The sequence below is a fragment of the Crocuta crocuta genome, unplaced genomic scaffold, assembly GCF_008692635.1.
Source record: "Crocuta crocuta isolate KB4526 unplaced genomic scaffold, BGI_CrCroc_1.0 scaffold70, whole genome shotgun sequence".
NCBI classification, from domain to species: Eukaryota; Metazoa; Chordata; class Mammalia; order Carnivora; family Hyaenidae; genus Crocuta; species Crocuta crocuta.
The window spans coordinates 18,568,909-18,590,492 of NW_027528417.1; the positions used below are offsets into that span (position 1 = coordinate 18,568,909).

General features: G+C 33.6%; 1 protein-coding gene across 1 annotated transcript in view; it reads right to left on the reverse strand.

The window, feature by feature from the left end:
• Positions 1 to 336: 336 nt before the first annotated feature.
• ATP11B (ATPase phospholipid transporting 11B (putative)) overlaps positions 337 to 21,584 on the reverse strand; it is a 128,176-nt gene continuing 106,928 nt past the window's right edge. The window contains exons 28-31 of the mRNA XM_077754583.1: positions 21,566 to 21,580; positions 19,880 to 20,045; positions 6,091 to 6,224; positions 337 to 1,372 (exon numbers count right to left, since the gene is read on the reverse strand). Coding sequence (XP_077610709.1) covers positions 1,291 to 1,372; positions 6,091 to 6,224; positions 19,880 to 20,045; positions 21,566 to 21,580 — 397 coding nt within the window. The 3' untranslated portion in view covers positions 337 to 1,290. The remainder of the gene's footprint in view (positions 1,373 to 6,090; positions 6,225 to 19,879; positions 20,046 to 21,565; positions 21,581 to 21,584) is intronic.

Genomic DNA, 21,584 nt, shown 5'->3' on the forward strand with positions numbered 1-21,584 from the left:
TTCTTAGTATTTTAATTTATTGCTACCATTACCCTCTAAGATTTAGCATTTTCAATTTTGTTTCACTTATATTCTATAGCCATGCCTGAAAATATACCTTGTAATGGGACACTGGACAGATTTCACTTTACTGTGGCAGTCTACTGTAACTTAGAGAATGTACACTATCCTACAAATAACAGGATTCTTCTCTGAAATCCTTTATTCTATAACCCAGGTTAGTGAAAGGCAAGAGCAATTCTAAGTTAGCCACAGAAAGAGGCATTTATTCTTTTTATTGATTTAATTACCCTAATATTTTGATTTATATAATTAAAAATAGTTGCGATATTTAAATACTGTCCAAACTTGTTTTTTATTGATACAGTTGAACTTTACAACAGTGTCAGAAAATACTATAAACAGAGCCTTCTTCAGAGAAGGAAAAAAAAAAAAGCAAATTTAAATCTATTAACCAGATTAAAGCATGCAAAAGATCCAATGATAAACACATTAAATAATAATATGCTAATGGCATGTAATTTGCCCACTATAGGTTCTTTGTATTCTGTCATAAAATATTAGTCAACATCAATTTGAAATTTGGTGAATGGACTTGATTCCTGATTTATATATATAATATACCCTTTGCATGTATGTGGTTACTTTTACTGCTTGTGTTACAGTATTTAAAGAAGTTTGGTACTGGCATATATTTACTACCCATAATGCAGTAAATAATGGTGGGAAATGCATTCTCCTAATTTGCTCTGTGAACTTAGAAAGCACTAATGAATTAACAACATGGGTCACTGAGCGACCAAAATTCCTTTCTATTCACATGAACTTTTCGCATGGAAAGCTTAATATAACTCTAATAAAAAAATAGAGTTTTCAAGGCAAACTTTTCAGCACAATTTACAGAAGCAGATTTGAATAGAAGACTCGATAACCAACCTAATACTAAAAAATACAATTAACTATGAATCACCTCCCTTCTCTACCTTGATATTAAAATATAGTGGCCTTAGCAAGAGGCTGAAATGCATTAGGAGTCCCATAAGCAAAAGAGACAACCCAAAGGATGGGAAATGTCTGCTTCACAAATTCTGACATGTTCAGATTTAGGTTAAGGGTGCTGAAAGGGGTTTGTGTTAATGCTTTTTGTTTGCCATTGTAACTGTGAATGAGTATGAAGTATTTGAAATTTCAGAAAGTAATCCTGCAGAACTAGTGTGGCCATTACCATGATGATCACACTGAATTTTAGGAAAGGAGTTGAAATGGTTCCCACAAAGTACTACTGCCCTTTTAACAGGTAGAGGAGTCCATTGTGGAGAGAGTCAAGATGCTCCTGTCGTTGGTATAGAAAGGATCCGATGCACTCCATGATCTAAAGTAACAATAAGAGAAAAGTTTGGCTCACCAGAACCTATGTTTTAAGTGAGAAAAAAATTTACTCTAAAATGCAATTTGAATATTAAAATCATCACTTACTGATTTGTTTTTAAATGCTAAAGAGAAGTTATTCATACTAGCACTGAATGATCAGTCTATACTGTACAAAAACTTGGAAAAAATAATGCTTTAGCCATTATATAAAATATTAGTCCAAATTCAAACATTCATTAGCATTGAAACATTTCTTTGGTAGTAAAGCATGAGATGCTCTTAAAATCTTGACAATTCAATAAGAAATAAGTATGTTACTAAGAGTTATGCACATTCAGTTTTACTGAAAAGCAACTAGGTTATATTTTGACATTACAGAAGCAAACAAACATCAACTTACCAAAAGCTTTGGAATGAAATAGTAATATGTTTTTATGTTCATATTACATAATTTCTTTTCTGCTATAAATTCTATTCTTAAGCTTTTAGTATAATTAGCTTGAATGTTATAAATGGTTTATTTAATAGGTATCAAAGACAGGTGTAACTCAGTAGAGTTTTCACTTAACTGAGAACAAATAAACCTGTAATGGTCTGGAAAAGTTAACTACTATCTGAATGATAAGGCCTAAAAGCAATTAATTACATAATACTTTATTTGCAGCTCTATTAATTTAATCTAAAATAGTATAACATACTGTACAAGTTCAGTAGCAGGATTACCAAACCAAAGATGGCTTTTCTTAGAAGACTAAAAGCACTAAACAATAAATGCATTTTATGTAACTTTTTCCAGGGTTCCCACTTTTCCTTAAACAAAAATGTTAAAGGAGGAAACCAGCGTTTAAAATGGCTCTTAAATTCACTCTTATCAAATATCCACTGTTTCCTAGAGATTCTGTATGTTGTTTAAGTTAATTAAGCAAGCACAGTCATAATGAGGTTTGGAATATTACAAAGTTGGCAAAGAGGACGCAAATAAGCAACAACCGTACTGGGAGTTTACAGGTTCTCTAATTTTATTAGTTTCCAGACAACCTTAAACACCTTAGTTTAAGGAAGGGCTTGTTCACTACCCTCTCTCTAGAACCTAAAACTACACCTGGCACATAGTAGATACTCAGTATTTGTAAAATAAATGAATAAAATGAGACTATGAGTATTTCTTAGAGTAAGTGTTTATCCAAGAAAAAGCACACTTAGACACGTAAGACAAAACCTAACTGCCAACACCCTAATTACCAGGAGTCAAGTTTCCACTCCCGAATTGCCAATATTTTATATCAGGTTTTCCTCTTACCCAACCACTGCTTCCATAGAAGAATTTTATTAGGTAAGGTTTCCTTTATTTGATCTTTTCAAAGCACACGTGTGCATTCATATGTTAAATATCCTATTTGACAGAATATTAAATACTGGAGCTACATATTATCTCCTATTTAGAAAATAGTATTGATTAGGATAAGGTAATTTGGTAAAATGCATACAGAAAATCATTTGTTGCTGAAGTACAGCCCTTTAATGTACAACATGGTATATCCTTTATATAGCACCATGATGCTACATTTGAAACCGAGCCTGCAATATGGCATATTCCTTTGAAAACATTAATTAATAAGATGTAAGAATTTTCGTGCCTGGACAGCAGAAGTTTAATCAGCAGACTAACGTGTCATTTGAAAGCCCTAGTTGTATTTCTCAAGTGATGCTCATTATTTTTTATGTTTAATAGGTTAAGGGAACAAATATCCAAGAGATTCTATATTTTGTAACAGCAGAATCAGCCTTGCTTTAGGTTTTAAGTCAGACATGAAATAGAAATGTAGAATAGAGGCTGTTCCAAAATCAAACTAGAAATGTCAAAAACATTTCACTAATACAATTATATGCAAAAGCAAAAACAAAAACAAAACTACACATCAAAATGACTTTTAAAGTTTAAATATAATATTAATGGATCTATGGCAATTTTCATATAGCCCTTTGAAAAGCACCAAGTGGTTTTTTCATACTTTATTGATTTTTATCTACTAGAAAATATAAACAGATTTCAAAAGGCTTTTTAGAATATTCATTTGAAGAAAAAAGGGGGTAACGACAGTACTAACCAATAACATAACCTGAGATGTTAGACAACTGGAAAAGTATAGTCTGTCAAATAAGATATTGCTGTTAAACATTTTATTAGGAAAATAAAAACATAAAGTCTTATAAAAGAAACTATTATGATACAATTTTAAGTGAAAAAATGCACAGATGGTAACAGCTACCTTCATGTGCTGAAATAAGTCCCATAATTCCAAGGGCAGGTTCAAAGGAATAATGCAGAATAAAAATGGCTATGTAAAGAAAAATGGGGGCATATAACCTGAATTACTGATATATAAAAATGTGAGACATATATAGAGCAAAAAAATATTTTTGGCTTATTTAAAATTATGGTTTAAAAAATGTTTATTTATTTATTTCTGACAGGGAGTACAAGCAGAGGAGAGTCAGAGAGAGGGAAACACTGAATCTGAAACAGGCTCCAGGCTCTGAGGCATCAACACAGAGCCTGATGTGGGGCTTGAACCCACAAACTGTGAGATCATGACCTGAGCCAAAGTCAGCCATTTAACTGACTGAGCCACCCAGGCACCCCTAATTTTAGTTTTTTAATAGTTAGTGAAGATGCATGCTATCATTGAAGAGAACTTTCTGTTGAAATAGAAATTTTAAAAATTCTGTGGAACCTCTATAGCTGTCTCTTAGTCTAACTCCCACCTTAGTTCTGTACAGTAAAGCTGTCTTAGTAAGTGAAATAATATTGTAAAGTAGGTCCTTTGGGAACTTCTTTTGGAAGTTTGTGGCTTGGGTACATGACGGAACTGCTTTCTTGTAATGCATTTTATAATACAGTTGTGTAAGTCATAATACAGAAGTCCCAATAAATTTAACTCCTCATAGTAATTCTTTTATGTGGAATAAAATTACTACAAAATGATACCACAGCATTATGAAAATATTTTTGATCACGTTATAATCTATACACGGAGACTGAAACCACAGACATTATATATTAACATAAGAATGTTATTTATAAATGCAACTGTACCATAGAGACATGGCCATCACTAAAGGCAAAACGGGAACTAATAAGTTCACCTGTAAATGTTACCCGAATTTTATGATACATGAATGATATTTATTCATTGTTTTTAAAACACAAAGCTAAGTGGGGCACCTGGGTGACTCAGTTGGTTGGGTGGCTGACTTTGGCTCAGGTCATGATCTCACAGTTCGTGGGTTCGAGCCCCGAGTTGGGCTCTGTGCTGACAGCTAGCTCAGAGCCCAGAGCCTGTTTCAGGTTCTGTGCCTCCCTCTCTCTCTGACCCTCCCCTGCTCACGCTGTCTCTCTCTCTCTCAGAAATAAATAAAACATTAAAAAAAAACAAAACCAAAAACACAAAGCTAAGCAAATATGAAAAACTTTTTATCAGATTATAGGGCCTCCTCCATCCTTTATTCTCTGCTCCTGTGGTACTTTCCAACCTTTTCCATGCCATGGCACATGTAGAAAGTGATTATTCACGTACGTGGTACACGCTGGACAATGGAAATCGCCCTCTGTCTACCCCTGCCCATCTGTAACTCCTCATGCGTACAAGTGCACTGCTACTCTCATTTTAGGCCTATGATATAATACCAAAGTGTGAAAAAAGTTATTTCTACTTTTTACTATCACCTAAATAATAGTATGTCTCTTGGGAAAATTTATGAAATTTATGAGTCCATTTCACTTTTAAATAAATGTAAGTAGCATTTACCAAAAAATGGCATTTTTTGTTATGATTCACAAAAGCGAGCACTGATAAATCTAATTCAAGAAACAGATCTGGGAGGGGACAGAAATGCTAAGATTCTTCTAAACAATAATTTAAAGTGTCCTAACTTATCAACTTAAAAAAATTTTTTTAACGTTTATTTATTTGAGAGAGAGATAAAGTGCATGAAAGAGTGAGCATGAGTCGGAGAGGGGCAGGGATGAGGGAGAATGAGAGAATTTCAAGCAGGCTCTGTGCTTAAGGCTCAGTTGCATGAACCACAAGCTCATGACTGGAGCCAAAACTAAGAGTCAGATGCTCAACCAACCTGGCGTCCCTAACTTGCTTAAACTTTTAATTAGAACATGAATACCAAGTTAAAAAAAAAAATCACAACTCATTTTAAAAACCTCATCACAGAAATAAAATGGTGTAGGAGAGCAATAATACAGCCTTCTGTGTTTATAAATACCTCAAAGTCTCAAATGACTGACCAGAAAATATACATGAAGAGTAAGAGAAGCAAGACTATTTTGTAAATACAAAAACAAAAAACAAATACAGTAAATTAAACAGTAATATAAGGTATAATCAAAAAAAGAAAGTTATAAAAAACAATTAAGAGTACCATACCTATTCACCACATTTTAAAAAGACTGTAAAGCAAAATTTTTTGTTCATTGGATGAAGTCTCTTCAAAGGTGGTATCTCTTCCTTTGTTAGTGAAAGAGCCCTCTACCCCAAAGCCACAAAGTGAAATCTACCATCAAAGAATGCTAATAAATAGCACATTTCCCGCTTCAGTTGGTAAAACCAGCTGCTGATTTATTAGGTATCTAGAGATGCAGGTTCATCCTGTTCCAGTTTACATGATACTCATCTGCAGCAAAGGCTACTTAGAGAAATTTCACACCTGCTGACATGGGTCGGACTACATCTTCCTACTACTCGTTCCAGCATTCTTCCAACAGATGTGCACGCTGTTTCTCCTTCTGAGAAACAGCACATGGAGTCCAAGCACTTGATACTTGAATTTGCTTTAATAAGCTGGAGGAGTTAAAGTAGAAAAAAAAATAGTTATTTATAGATTTGGATTTCCAAAAAGCATTAAGCAATTACAACAAGCACTTTAAAACCAAATGTAATATATAAAAATATATATGTTTTCTATAAGATGGAAATGGATGGAAGGTTCTAAGAGTAATATGCAAAAATATTTAAAAGGCACTGTGACCTAAATTAGAAGTCAAACAAAATAATTATATAAAAATAGCTGGATATTATTTAAACCTGCAAAGATTTTGGATTTTATAGCTTATTTTAACAATTTATTATAGTCAAAATGATTTACATCACTCAAATGGAATGAATTCTAATTCTTCTTTGAGTTTCTGTTTACATGAAATCTTCCTGTAATTTCAATTGAAAATTTCTAGCAATTGAGAAAAGTGGAGTGTGAGCCATTCTGAAGACTGGGAAATAACAATCAGGCAGGACCTAACCCCAATCTTCAACAGCAATAGTAGAAAATACTTTATGTAAACGTGCCAGGTTCTAAGCACTCTACATATACACACTCCATAATTATCCTTGAAAAAAGCATCATTTACCTTAAATTTGCTAGCAACCAATCATGCCCATAATCAGCTTATCTTGCTTTTAAAAAACTAACTAATGGTACATGTATTAAAATCTATTAAACAAGTGACTTATTACTATTAAGATTTTTATTAATTTCTGAAGGTGTGCAAGATTTATACTGATTCAGGCATAAATAACTAAGCAAAATAACTTAAAACCATTACTACTAATAATTTCAATCCTGTCAAAATGAGGGGAAAAAATGGTATGACCACATAGCCCAGTGAATCCCAACCCTGGTTTTGACACAGACAGGATACTCCTAAATTCTCAGGGGTTATTATTTTAAACAAACTTGTTTTCATTCACTCTCCTTTACATATGTAACATACTGTACAACAAATCTTTGGAGTACAGAGGAGGGAGAACAACAAAAATACATTTATTAGAGTGTTGCAATTCACAAAGGTTGGGAATCACCAAGTGCTGAGTGCAGGCATGGAGACAGTTGTGGAGATGCTCACAATGGACAGAAGACGAATATGAGGAACATAAATAACCTGGCACTCTGACTGTAAGCGATGGGTGATATCTGCAAACTCCCTGCCCAGAGAAATCCTGCTGAACAGCAGGCAGTGTGACAACACGGTTCCTGTTTCACAATTACCTGATTGCACCAATGTCCTAGGGTCTGCTAAGCACTGAGAAATAGCCAAGTTTTACTAGTTCTTTCATGACAACACCCTTGGTTTAGGACTGTTTATGGTATAGTTTCTTAATCTGTGTTTTGAGAGATGTTTTATAGATGTTTCCTGAAAAAAAGTTCTGTGGACAATTAACTAAGTTTGGGAAACAGTTCAATAATGGTCTAGACAGACTTTCTGAGTAAAGGGCTGTCAATAAGTTAGGACGTGTGGTCAGTCTCCACGGGGAGAGCTAGACATAGTGCAATTCTCAAACTTGTTTTTTTTAAAGGAAAACCCTAAAGTAAAACTGCACCCACTACCCTTAGGAATCAGTCAACACTAGGAAGAACATTAATATTCAGAGAAATAGTTTAGGAAATGCTGGTTTAAGTAACAAGATTTCATCAGTCTCTCAGTTTCCTCTTGGGGCTCCGATTTCCTCCATCTCAAAATCACCTTCTATAGGAAAGCAGGATTCTAAAGCTCCCACATACTCAGAAAGTACAACACAGCAAGGAGGCCTTAAGGTCCTTTTTAACCTGACCTCAGGTTGCCTTTCCTGCCCAACTTCCCAATTCTCCTGTACAGTCTTCACACAGCCAACCAATGCAGTGTTCCTTGCCTCTGGGCGTTATGTCAGGGCTGGTCACCAAATAGGGTCAGAATGCTGACTTCTACACCCAGTTCAGTTTAAATACTATCATCTTCATGAAACCTGCCTCACCTCTCCAACTATCAGTAATCTCTTTCTGGATTCTATTCCATTGCTTGTTTGTATAACTTAGATGGTATAAGCACTTAAATTCAACTTTTATTTATTGAGCAAGGCACTGTCTTGGTTCCTATAGGAGAGAGCAATCTGGTGAGTTAGTAAGTTAATAAGGGTAAAGAAAAAGGTGGGAGATAAGTCAGGAACAAAGAATAATGGAAGTTACATTAATGGAATACTTACTGTGTATGTGCCAATTACTATTAAGATGCTTCTCATGGATTATTCTCATTTAAAACTTATAAGCATCATATTCAGAAATATTTTACAGATGAGGAAACAGAGAAGTTGAGAATTTGTTCAAGATCACCTTGCTGAGGCCTGAGACTTGTTTTCTTTAATCCATAGCCCAAGCCTCTTTAGCATGTTATTATACTTCCTTCTTATAATTATGGTATATAGACAGACTACAAATACTAAAAAAGAGGAGGAAAGGTTCAAACCCAGCTGTTGTTGCTGGTATCGGTGGGAGGGCATGAAAAATTTTATGGAAAAGATAGCATCTGAAACACATTTTGAAGACTGGGTGGGATTTCAGTAGCTGCTAGGTGAGGAGAATGAGTAACTACGTGTGGGTAGAAAAGGATGATGTGTATTCAGCACATGTTTAGTCTCAGTGTAAGAAAGTAGCTGTTATGTCTGCTTCCTTGCAAAAAGACCAGAGCCACTCAAAGTGTGATCCATGGATCAGTGTTGGTTGGAAAACATTTGTTACTGGCCTATGAGGAGGTAAGTGTTTATGATCTGTAAGAATAAGAGGTTAAAAATTTTTCTGGCAATTTGGCAGAATACTTTTATAACTGTTGAATCTAATAATAATTTTAAAATCAAAGCTTATTTATCTTTTAAATTGTATTTCCTAGTATAACTGATCCCAAATGACATGGGCTTGAACTGCATGGTCCACCTACACATAAATTTTTTTTCAGTAAGTACACGTACAGTACTGCAAATGTATTTTCTCTTCCTTGTGATTTTTCTCTCTAGCTTACTTTATTGTGAAAATGAACTACATAATACCTATAACATACAATATATGTTAACTGGCACTTCATGTTATTGATAAGGCTTCTAAGACTTCTAGTCAACAATATTAGTTAGGTTTCTGAGGAGTCAAGAGCTATACGTGGATTTTTTACTGCATAAGGGATCAGTAAACCTCTAACCCCCACATTATTCAAGGATCAACTGTAACTCATTTTTATTGCATTATACAAAAGTACTGGTCCGTAATGGATTGGAAATTAAAAACCACAAAACAGGAAAACAGGGGCGCCTGGGTGGCTCAGTCAGTTGAGCGTCCGACTTCAGCTTGGGTCTATGAGTTAAAGCCCTGCATTGGGCTCTGTGCTGACAGTTCATGGCCTGGAGCCTGCTTCGGTTTCTGTGTCTCCCTTTCTCTCCACCCTTCCCCCACTCATGCTGTATCTCTCTCTCAAAAATAAATAAATGTTAAAAAAAATTAAAAAAAAAAAAACCAACAAGAAAACTGGTCTTTCACATTTGGCAAGGGAACACCAAACTAGACTAGAAACTAGAGAGAAACTAGGAGTCTGCCTTGTATTTCTTAATTTAACAACTTGTGTTTTGCTTATATAGCTGGAACTCTAATGACAAGGATTCACTGAAGATGATGTCTGCAGCATTTGAGTGCCACATATGTGCAGAACACTTCTTAAGTCTGGATCTAATTTTCGGTAATCTTATTTTGTACTCATCACCTTTCACTTTAAAATCTAAGGAAAAGTATTAATACATGGACAACCCCAGAGAGAGTAAACATCTTGAAATATAAAAAATGTTATAAAGAAATGACTTCTTCAGATCACCTTTTGAATTAAGCTAAAAAATATATATTTTACATACATTATATATATAAAATGTACATAAAAACCCCAGATGCTTATAAATGCTGAATGCTGGTTAGCTGTGTAAAGCCGCTATATATATAAAAAACTACACTGTTCCCTAACAAACTCCCAAGCTCTACCACTTTCATATATATATATATGTATGTATGTATATATATCTTTGATCTCACATTCAGGAACTGGGAGCCCAGCCAGAGTACGTGCAGCCACAGCTGCCAATAAAACTAACTGGGGTTAGGAAAAGGACGGAGCATTTAAATCTCATTTCATTCAAAGTAAGGAGAGGGAATTATTTGTTTTTTCAGACTGCTTATAAATATGAGAAAACAAAAACAAGCAAAGTAATGCAAAGCAAAGCAAACCCTACCTGCTGGCACTTTAATTTACCAGAAATTCTGATTTATTGGTAAGACTTACTCTCTACTGCACTTGCTTCCCAGGAATGACCACATAACTTAGAGCTAAAAGGGCTGCCCAGCAAAACAACTATGGAGATTCAATATGACTATGTATGGTTAATAAAAATTTTCATCTTTACAGAACTTGCCTTTTGAAACAAATTCTGACTCACTGCTCTTATTCCATTATTTTCATGTCAATAATAATAAATAATTAAAGGTTTCTCTTAGTGCTTCTGCTTCTATATATCTTCTTTCTTGAATCTTCTAAATGTTAGAAAATTGTCATACATCTCTAAATCAGTCATTTCTATGATATCTTACCTATCAAATCAAACAGCTTAAGAATTAGTAAACTATTAACTATATATGTTCTATTGCCTTTAAAATGGATTTATGGGGCACCTGGGTGGCTCAGTCGGTTAAGCGTCTGATTACAGCTCAGGTCATGATCTCACGGTTCGTGGGTTCAAGCCCCACATCAGGCTCTATGCTGACAGCTAGCTCAGAGCCTGGAGCCTGTTTCAGATTCTGTATCTCCCTCTCTCTCTATGACCCTCCCCTGTTCACGCTGTCTCTCTTTCTCTCTCAGAAATAAATAAAACATTAAAAAATAAATTAAAAAAATAAAATGGGTTTATAATAAATATATAATCAAAGTGAGAATCTTTCAAAGCCTTAAAGTATTTGGAAACTAATTATGAAAAAAAAGAAAACAGGTTGTATTCAAGGAAATGTTTTTCTTCTTAATGTGAAATAAAAAAATCACCAAATATTACTAATTTCAAAATCTGGTTAAGAATAATAAAACACCTAAGACAAATAATGGCTTCATACTATTATTCAGAATTGCAAAGGCTGCTTGGTGATGGCTCTTGGAAGGCTGCCATGTCTACTCAAGGCCTATTTCTCCACAACATGCCTACAGGTCACCTTCACTCCTCTCTATTTCCTTCCCTCTCTCCTTTGTCGCAAGTAAAATAAACAACTTTGGGTGATGGTTATAAATTTAAATGGCTCCATACTGTCTTTTAGGTATCTCCAGAGAGGAAGAGATTTATATCTGTACATATTGCTTAAATTTAATGATGAAAATAAGCATACAGTAAGAATTAGATTTATCAGGTATGGTTATTTTAATAATTTGGTTTATCCTTGTTTCAAAGACTGAAGCTCCTTTATCTTAATGATGTGGTTACATAAATAACAGTATCAGACTAGGAATTTGAAATTTAAGTGAAGAAGAGCATTGGTATCTGTAAAAAGTGGAAAAATCACCAATTTTAATGGAGACGGTAAATCAGAAAAGCACTAACTAATAAACTAAGCCATGGTACAGCTGATGTTAAGGATCAGTTTTCTAAGTGCCAATCATTCATAGAATGCCACAGGATAATTGTAGAAATAATGGTAGAAATAATGTCAACACTAATATTTTTCTTCATTTCAACCTCCGGATATAAAAGTTGCTCAAATAAGTCAGCACAGATTTGAAAATAACATTAATTTTGTAAAGTGTTGTATTTATCAGGTATGCATCCAGGTCCTGCTACTCATGGCAGCCTTAGTATTATTCACGTTTTTAAATGTTCAATTCTATTTCCTCACAGAATTTTACTCACTCAGAAATGTGTAGCTTTTAGTGGCAAACTACTGAATACAGGCCATTAAGGTTTTCTGTTCCTTTGTAGTTCACTGCATTATTAATTAAATGAGACAGTGCTAAACGCATCTTTATCACAGAAGGGGAAGGGGACTTGCTGGTTGAAACTATTTAAAATGTTTTTTGTTTTGGGTGGTGGCAGGTTTCAGGCTGGGGGTAAGCACCCAGGTGCACAATGAGAAAGGTCAACAGTCCTAACATCCTGTTGATATCCTTACAGCATGGCTGGAAGGAGAGCATCCAGAGCAGGCCAGGAATTCAGTGACAGAGAAATGACAACAACGGAAGCCAAGGAGGAGGCAGGTGACAGTGGAGAGGAGAAAGATGATTACAAGGCCCTAGCCCATGAAAACATTTAGGGCTCAGCATCATCCTCTGCCTGATTTGGCCAAATTTCGACTGGAGAAAAACAACTGCTATTTCAGAAGGCAGAAAAAATAGAAGAGGTATATTACATAATAGTTATTTTTGAAGTGATTTTTATCTCAAAATATATGCCAAAGGCAGAACTATGTAAGAAAAATATTCAAGGTATATTTCACTCAACAATGAAAATATAGTGATAAGCCAAAAAAAAAAAAATGCAGATCAGGGTAATACCCCCAGCAATTTTACTAAAATCATATTCATGGTTTCAGGGTTCTTCTAGCTTCTTGTTTACAGGAAGAAAGACCAACTATCAAAGGATGATGAGAAAACTTACTTATCACCCCCTTTGTAAAAGTAATCATAACAAGGCCCCTGTTATTAGGAGCATTCTAAGAACTCCACTCTCAACTGTATTCTATATTTTAATAGAAATATGAAAGCAAAGCAGACCAGGTCCATGTCTTGTGAAAGATCCACTTGAACTTGAACCTTTGGGGAACTGTTTTCACAAAGGACAGACATAGTTTTATAGTTTTAGTCTAATCAGGCCCCATGTGGATTATCTGCTTTGTGGATTATCTAGGACATACTATAAATCCAGGCCAGCTCCCCCTCTTTACTCAGAAACCTCATCAGCTGAGTTTTCCTTTCAGGGCATATTTTAAAAGCTAAAAATTTTTCTTATTTATCAAAGCAGAATACAAGATACATATATAGCAAAAATAATTATATGGAACATTCCAAAACAAAAACTGAGAACTGTTTTGAATTTCTTTTCAATTGTTATTAATAACAACAAAGAGTTGATTAATCTTCAACATTTTTCATTGAGAGTTCACTAAAGGAATCTAACTTTAAAAAATATGTCTTCCAGAATAATTCAGATTTTTCAAACTACAGTACTTATTCTATGGTCTGATTCTGTGGTACAGTTTAAGATTTATAATTTTCAAGTAGCTTTGTTTTAAAGTTTCACCTTTTATGAGGTTTTATCCAAATGAGACATAGTGCCTTCCTGACCAGTAATTATAATATACAAATGGCAAATAATCCAAGTAAAAATACAATTGTTAGTAGTTAGACTTTTTATCCTCCGTAATTACTAGCAATCAAAATATTTTGGATATCCTAATTAGGTCTAGAAGTGGTTGTCAGGGTTTATTCCTCAAGAGGTGAGTGAATCAAGTCCTCATCAGTTCATACTTTTTTATGACAAAGGGTACAACTAGGAAAAGAAGGGAGAATCTGATGAGTATCAGTCAACAGAAAATTATTCAGTAGCTCTAGGCACTCACTCATCACATCATTTAACTCCAGACCTACAAAAGTAATCTGGTATCTAACTATATTAAGATGCATAAAATGATGCACAACTACAACTTCAAACTGAAAAACTGATTTCAAAAATAACAGAAATAGCATGGCTACTTTCAAAAGAAGTAAAAAGGAATAATTTCTCAAATATATTGTGAGACTACCTTACTAGGTTAGAATTTGAGGTGAAGTAGGATTTAACACTGTAACGCCAAAGGAAGACTAATAAAATATTCAGGGATGGACATATAAAAAATGTAAAGCTCACAAAAAGGGAAGACAAGTCAACAAAAACAGTAAACACATGAGGAACAATGAAGGATTAGTAAAGTAAAAACTAGAAGTCAGGCCAGTTCTCCCACAGCATGCCCCAAGCATGAGAACTTAGCGGATGTGTCCCCAGGCAGGTCCAGCGCAGTACTACCTAGTGCACGCAAGAACTGTCCTGCTGGCTGCAAGCCTCAGCTAGCAGGTGCCTACTGTCCTCCCCTCTGTGCTTGCTTTCAGCAAATTCATATGCTGAGCTGACTGAACCCTTATCTTCTTCCATCTGGAAGGACAGAAAAGCAACAAGTCTCGTATTACAGAACAATACTCTCACTGTATAATAGGTTTAGATCAAAACAGCAAGTTGGGGTCTGCAATCTGCGAGGCACAAATGAATGTTCATACAACATCGCATTCATTTATTGTCACAAAAGAGATCTAATGGCAGCTTCTTTAGGAGAATACAACAAAGCACACAAAATTAAGCCATGATTTTCCAGTGCATAAAGTTAATTTAAAATCAGATTTCCTTCACTGAAATTCAATTCCTTCTATTAAATTCCTTGTCACTAAGATTTAGGGTTCTTATTGCAAAGGTATGTATGCCCCCTTTCACAACTCTTATGCTCCTTTCTCAAAAGACTTTTCTACTCTAAGTGAACTTCAGCAAAGTAGATGGCTCACTCACATGGCCTTTCAAATGTCAGACATGTGAGTAAGGGGTGGGGGGCTTGATTTAATTCTTTATAACAAAATTAATCTTTAATCTGAAATATTTTTTTTAGTGAGTGCTAACTAATTTACACAAATATTTATTCTTTGTTTTTTCTATATTCTTCTCAGGAGTACGTGCCTATAGCCATGCTAACTTTAATCTTTTTTAAATTACAAGATGATGTCCTCAATGAATAAAAAACAAAATTTTCCTTATTTCTATGTGTTTTTTCAGTCTTAGGACAGACCAATAATTATTTCCGTGAAAAAAAAAATGCTATGGTGAATGTCTTACGTATATAAAAAAATAAAGTAGTAGAAGTCATTGATTTCAAGAGTACAATAAGCTTATGTAAACATAGCTTATTATTATTATAGCTTTGGCTATAATACAAGGGAGGGGAAAATCCTCAAAATGAGTTTTCTTTCATTAAAAAAAAGTTACTAGTTTTGTGTTGATTCTTAAGAAGTACTAACCTAAAGATTTGAAGGTGCTTAAAGATATTTTATATTTGCACAATTTTTCTGTCACTACAGTAAACAATTAAGCTACCATGGATCACACCCAGAAATACTGTTTAGCGCAATACAAGAACAAGATGTATTTAAAATTCACAAGATGCAGCAGCAGACAGATGTATGTGAGCACTTGTTCTTCATGCAGCTATGAGCAAATGCCCACACAGTAGTCACTCACTGCTCATTTAAACAACTAATATTTCTGCCTGGCCTTTGGTTGAGCATAGTATTTCTTCTTTTTGTTCTCTGATGCTGACAGTAAGTAAATAGACCACAGTACATAAAATGATCATCCGATAGGTGAAGAACATGGGAGACTCAGAGAGATGAACTAATTTGGTTAGGACACAGAAGCCGCAGTGCCAAGTGCATCACTAATATCCAGGGCTGCCCAACAGCGCTCTTCTCCTTTTGCTACACCATCTGACTGGAGAGTGGCTTGCAGCAAAGACTCCCTAATCATATACCTGCTCTCACTGTGTTTTTCTCATAGATAAATGTTAAGTTTACTACCTTAGCACACTGTTACACAATGTGGGATCTCTCTAATTTGTGACATTCTTACCCGATAGTTTTAAGTCTATTTTTGCTCAAAAAACAAAAACCCCAAACACAAACAAAAATCATGGCTTGATTTAAGCCAACATATGTCAAAATATGGTTTCATAAAAACAGCAAGATTATTTAGAAAGCAAAAGTTATCTTTACAAAAGATACAAACTCTTTACAAAAGAGTTTGCCAGAGTGTTCTTTTAATTAACAAGCTCTCTACTGTCTTAGAGTTAATTAGATATTCAAAAATGTGATAAATACCCACTGTTTTCAGAAAGGCACATACAGATAAAATGTGTTATACATATTTAACTCAACCAAAGGTGAAGGCTAATCTTCAAGTTTGTTTTGATTTTAGTTCTTGTTTTAAATATAAAACTTAGGTGACTACCACTTAAACACCCATTTTTATATTCATGTACAATTATTACACCTTTGTAATTCAAAGTAGAATATATCAAAAATCTGGAAGATAATAATAAATTCAAAAGGTTTGATAAAACTTTAGAAAGGCTCAAAATTATGAACTCATAGAGTTATTAAAAGACATTATTTAAGCAGTGCTTTGTCAAAGCCATTGGCTTGATCAAATGACCATAGACAGATTAGAACCTTTGAGAATAAAAAACAATAAAAAAAAAAAACCCATAATTAAGAATACACAAGATACCAGCAGGGCAAGAAACTGAAAAGTGCCAAAAGTAAAAAAAGTCTTATTACTTTTCCTCTTCAAATCAGACTGGAGTTAAAGTTAATAAATAGTTCTCATGACTTAATTATCAAAAGTTTCAGGATTTAAAGCTTTCATTCTCTTCCATCAAAAGACATCTATACTATTGATTATTTTTGTGGAAACTGACAGAACGGATCTGTCTGTGAAGATATATATGTATAAAAGATACAAAATATATTGTGCGATTCATAGATGCACGAAACAGCAGCAAGGATATGGAATGCTTCAGCAGCCAATCACAGTGTATAGAGACAAACACACACATGTACTTACAGCACAAATTAAGGCAAGATAAAAAATGGGCAACTCTCAGTTCCAAGTAACTGAAACTTAAAAAAACTTTAAACTTTATGAAGAATTTCTGTAGCTTAAATTACTCAACATGCAGGACCATCCTTAATTATGAAAATAATAGGACAAGCAGAAGCATCAGAATTATACTATAAAAGGCAGTTAAGGTGTATAACAGATAACAAGGTACAGATCTCTGTCCTGTTATGCTGAATTTTCATCTGAATTTTCAGTTCAAAGAAGAAATGGATATGTATTTTAAGTTTTAATATACATATTAATAAAGGTCAAATTAGAGACAGAACTGTGCTAACAAAAATGCCCCACTTATTTCATGCCTCTGCCCATCTTTTGAATATTGTTTAATTGACCTTTAGCATGCAGAAGAGTTAACAAGGTTCTACTCCTCCTACTCTACCTAAGTCTGCTCAGCTGATTCCTTGCCCTCGACAATGGCTGCAGTGCGATGAACTCGTCACTTAAAGCAACTGTGTTGGAGTACATCTATAAGTGGACAGAAAAGGGATGGTACATACAACAAGTCAGTGAGCTGTATTCATCACCTAAGAGACAGACACAGGACAAACTTTGTAAAGACATCTCTTCCTCCAAGAATAGGAAATATCATACATGGTACACATACATGACTGACATTTGTAGGGCTGTTGGCTCTGCTATCAAGAGAATTTATTCTTCATTCTTAATACCACATGGTTATTCTGGAGAAAAACAAAGCTCAAAATAAATGCTGACAACTCTTTTTTGTTTGTTTGTTTTCTTCTTGCTACTTTTGGCAAACAATGAAGTGTCTGACAATTGTCTAACCATTTCTTCATCATTTAAAATCAGTGGTAACAGTATAAGTATGAAATAATACAGATTACTGCCTGTAGCAAAGGAATAATGTCACACATAGGATGTGAATAACCATATGCGGGTTCAACAACAAAGAAAAAAAACCACAAAACAACCCAGCAGGTTAGAAGATCTTTGAATGGAAGTAGACATTTCCTCTTTGGATTGGACCACAACAGAATATCTGGTCAAGTCATCTAAAAGTGAGGTTAGTGGGGCAAAAGGGAGATTGTACTGGATTTCACACCCAGATAAAATAAATTTAGTTTACCACACATTCTATTTTTAATCAGTTTTAACCTACGGTAAAAGAACCAAAATATATATAAAATATTTTAGCTTTTTCTAGTCTAAATGTCTACCTTAAGGTAACAAATATTTCCTATGTAATCCTTTAAAAATAGACCATAGAAAAGGTAGCAAGAACTAATATCACTTTTTACTATCATTAAGAAATCTCTATAAATAAACATAAGTTTGCAAATGTTCTTATGTATCTAAATAAATGTAAATAAATCTGATTACTTTTATAAAGAATTAATTTTTAAAAGTGGTGTCATTAATATATTTTGGTGACATATAACTTTATATAGGCCAAGAGGGGGAGACAAATGTGTTATCCATAAAAGGTCTAGAAAAACTGTAGTATGAGATGTTTTAAAAATAGTAGTCTCTTACTATAAATATTCATGTCTGAAGATTAGAAAAAAGATGAGCAAACCTTTCTGATATATACTTAAGGAATATACCGCAGAACAGAAAAGTATGTCCATACTGATATAACTATACGTGCATAGGCAGAGTTATCAATTATGCAGATTTCTCCAGCCCCATATGGAGATTAGTATCACAAAGCAACATCCTCAGTGTCCTGATAATTATGATGCTTTTACTAAGGACTCACTATGTACAGGTCCAGGGTTAGGTGCTTTATATTCATGATCTCAACAATCATATAATATTATTGATAATAATATATGGTATACAGTAATAATAATAATAATAAATGGTATATAATATACAGTAATTATTATTTTGATTTTACAGAGAAGGAAATTGAGGGTTAGGGATGTAACTTAAGGACATACATTTTATAAATGGTTAAAATTGTATCTGAATTAAGTCTATCAGGCTTCAGAGGCCTATGCTGTTTCAATGGAATTAGAATGTGTATTGGCTAGGATTTAGTTACCAAAGCAAATAAATGCTAAAGAAATGTTGATATGATCAACTGAAATTAAAGCTAATACATCGTTTAGGAACCCAACTTAGATCACTAAATGCTTAGAGGAGCAATTATTCTAATTTTGAATACGCAACTAAATTTTCAAAATTTAAACAAAATTTGCTTAGCATGTAGCAAATATGCAGAAAAAAATCTCACCCATGTACAAGTCAAATATACAAAATGGCACATTCAACTAAATAGCTATTATTTCTTGAGTATCTACTATGTTATTGAACATTATTTCACTTAATCCTCTTATAAAGGTAATGAAATAGATAGTTCTATCATAATTTTACTACTCATGAGGGAATGAAGACTCATGAGTTACAGAGCTACCAGGTGGTAGAACTGGGTCTTGAACTAAAAAATATCAGGCCCTAAAGACCTGATCTTTGTAACATACTGTTAATATTTGCCATAGCTTAATATTTATTAATATGCATTTAGTAAGAAAATATATTTTTACAAAAACCTATTCTGTAAAATTATTTAGGTTAAAGAACTTATTTCAGACTCTTGTTGTAAACAGTGTGACCTGAAAAAGTAATACTAGAATTTTAATGTATCTAAAGACAAGGATTTAGTCCAATTATATATCCCTGATAGAATGTTGAAACAATGTTATTTAAAACATATTTACTGTTATTATCTGGACATAACTTCTATTTAAAATCTAGAGCTCTATTAATAAAACAATATAATTTAAGAAAATTTTATTTGCCAGGAGTCAAAATTAATAGACACAAGAAAACTAAAAAATATCACATTTAACGATATTTACTTTGCAAAATACTTGATACAAGAATGGATAATTCTTGATATAAGCAAATTATAATGACAGCTATGCATCATTACAGATCTCTTATTAAAAAGGTATATAAAAAGTGGTTACCTGTGCCTTTTCAGTATTTGTAGGATGGAGCTGTCGTTCAAATACTTTCTTCACAATATCAAGAAATAGACATGTAACAACCATGAGTATAATGGCAAACCAAGCAGAACCACTTGATAGGAGCTGAATAAATACAAAGTACATATTCTGGGACCCCAAAAATGGCCTGCAAACAAAGAAGGTAGGCTTATTAAAGTAGAAAACTGGGGTGCCTGCATGGCTCATTTGGTTAAGTGTCCAGCTTCAGCTCAGATCCTGGAGCCTGCTTTGGATTCTGTGTCTCCCTCTCTCTCTGCCCCTCCTCTGTTCACACTCTGCCTCTCCCTCTCTTTCAAAAATAAACATTTAAAATTTTTTTTAAAAAGTAGAAAACTGATAAGACAATTTCTTAGATCAAAGCATCATGCAAATCTACTATATTTGAACATCATAATTTTAAGAATACTCCAGGAAAATGTTCAAAATTTGGAATTAGTATAATTAACTGCGTATCTAATAAAACAAGATAGACTTAAAAATAAAATCCAATTCACTTGTGGGGTTGAGCACTGAGTGTTATGTGGAAACTAATTTGACAATAAACTATTTGTAAAAATAAATAAATAAATAAATAAATAAAATCCAATTTAATTACTTTCAATGACAACCATAGTTTTTATTATTAGGAGGGTGATAAGTAGCTGACTAGATAACTCTACCTGAGTAGTCGGATATCAAAAGAATTATGCAGTAATAGACTTAAGAGGCCAAGAACAGCAAGGAAAAGTAAGTAACAAAATATTTTCCACTAAGCAACTAAATACTGATTACCCAAATCCTAGGTTGAAACGCTCTACTTAGTGGTTCTTCTCTAAAAATGTATTTTACGATAATACGATACACTCACAATGACTAATTCTACGTAAGTAGTAGGTACAGTTGAGGTACTCTTTTTGGGATTTTTGTATATATCACTTCAAAAGAATATGGGAAAATACAGAAAAAATAAAGAGAAATATAAAAATATAAAAATAAACATTATAAATGATAAGGGTATCCTTATATGCTCCTAAATGGAGGTTTATATTTAATCCAAGATTTTTTGCCTACTTTCTGTAATTTTCTGTCTGATATCGGCATCAAAGGCACAGCAGGCAAATGTAATACAAATTCTCCAAAGGAAAGATTTTAGATTCTCATTTACTAAAGAATCTTATGAGAGAAATTAATCTTGAATCTGTAACAGTGGCAGAATATCTGATTTTAGCAATAAAGATGAGGTACATTATCTACTTTTGAAAGAGAAGTTAATTCATTCATAAAAATAATGGTTCTATGTGATTTATATTATGTACATTGGTAATTTAAAGGTAATATGGTTAGTGTAATTTGAACACTAATTGTGGAGTAAAACAACTGTGGTATAAACCCTAGCTTTGCTACTTCTTAACCTTTGTTTTCTTCGGGCTCAGTTTTCCATATTTTTTTCCAAAAAATGGAAATAATATCATCTTAGGTTAAAACCACTAGAACACAGTAGATATTCAGTAATTGTTAATTTTTTTCTCCCTAACAGTAAGATCAACTGAAAGAAGCAAAGTTATTATCAAATAAAGTCTCAAAATTATTCTGAGCAGAATTTGTTCATAATACAGTCTATCATAATAAATGGAGTTGAATCAATTAATATATAATATAGTTACTCACCAGAGAATCCCTCCATAAA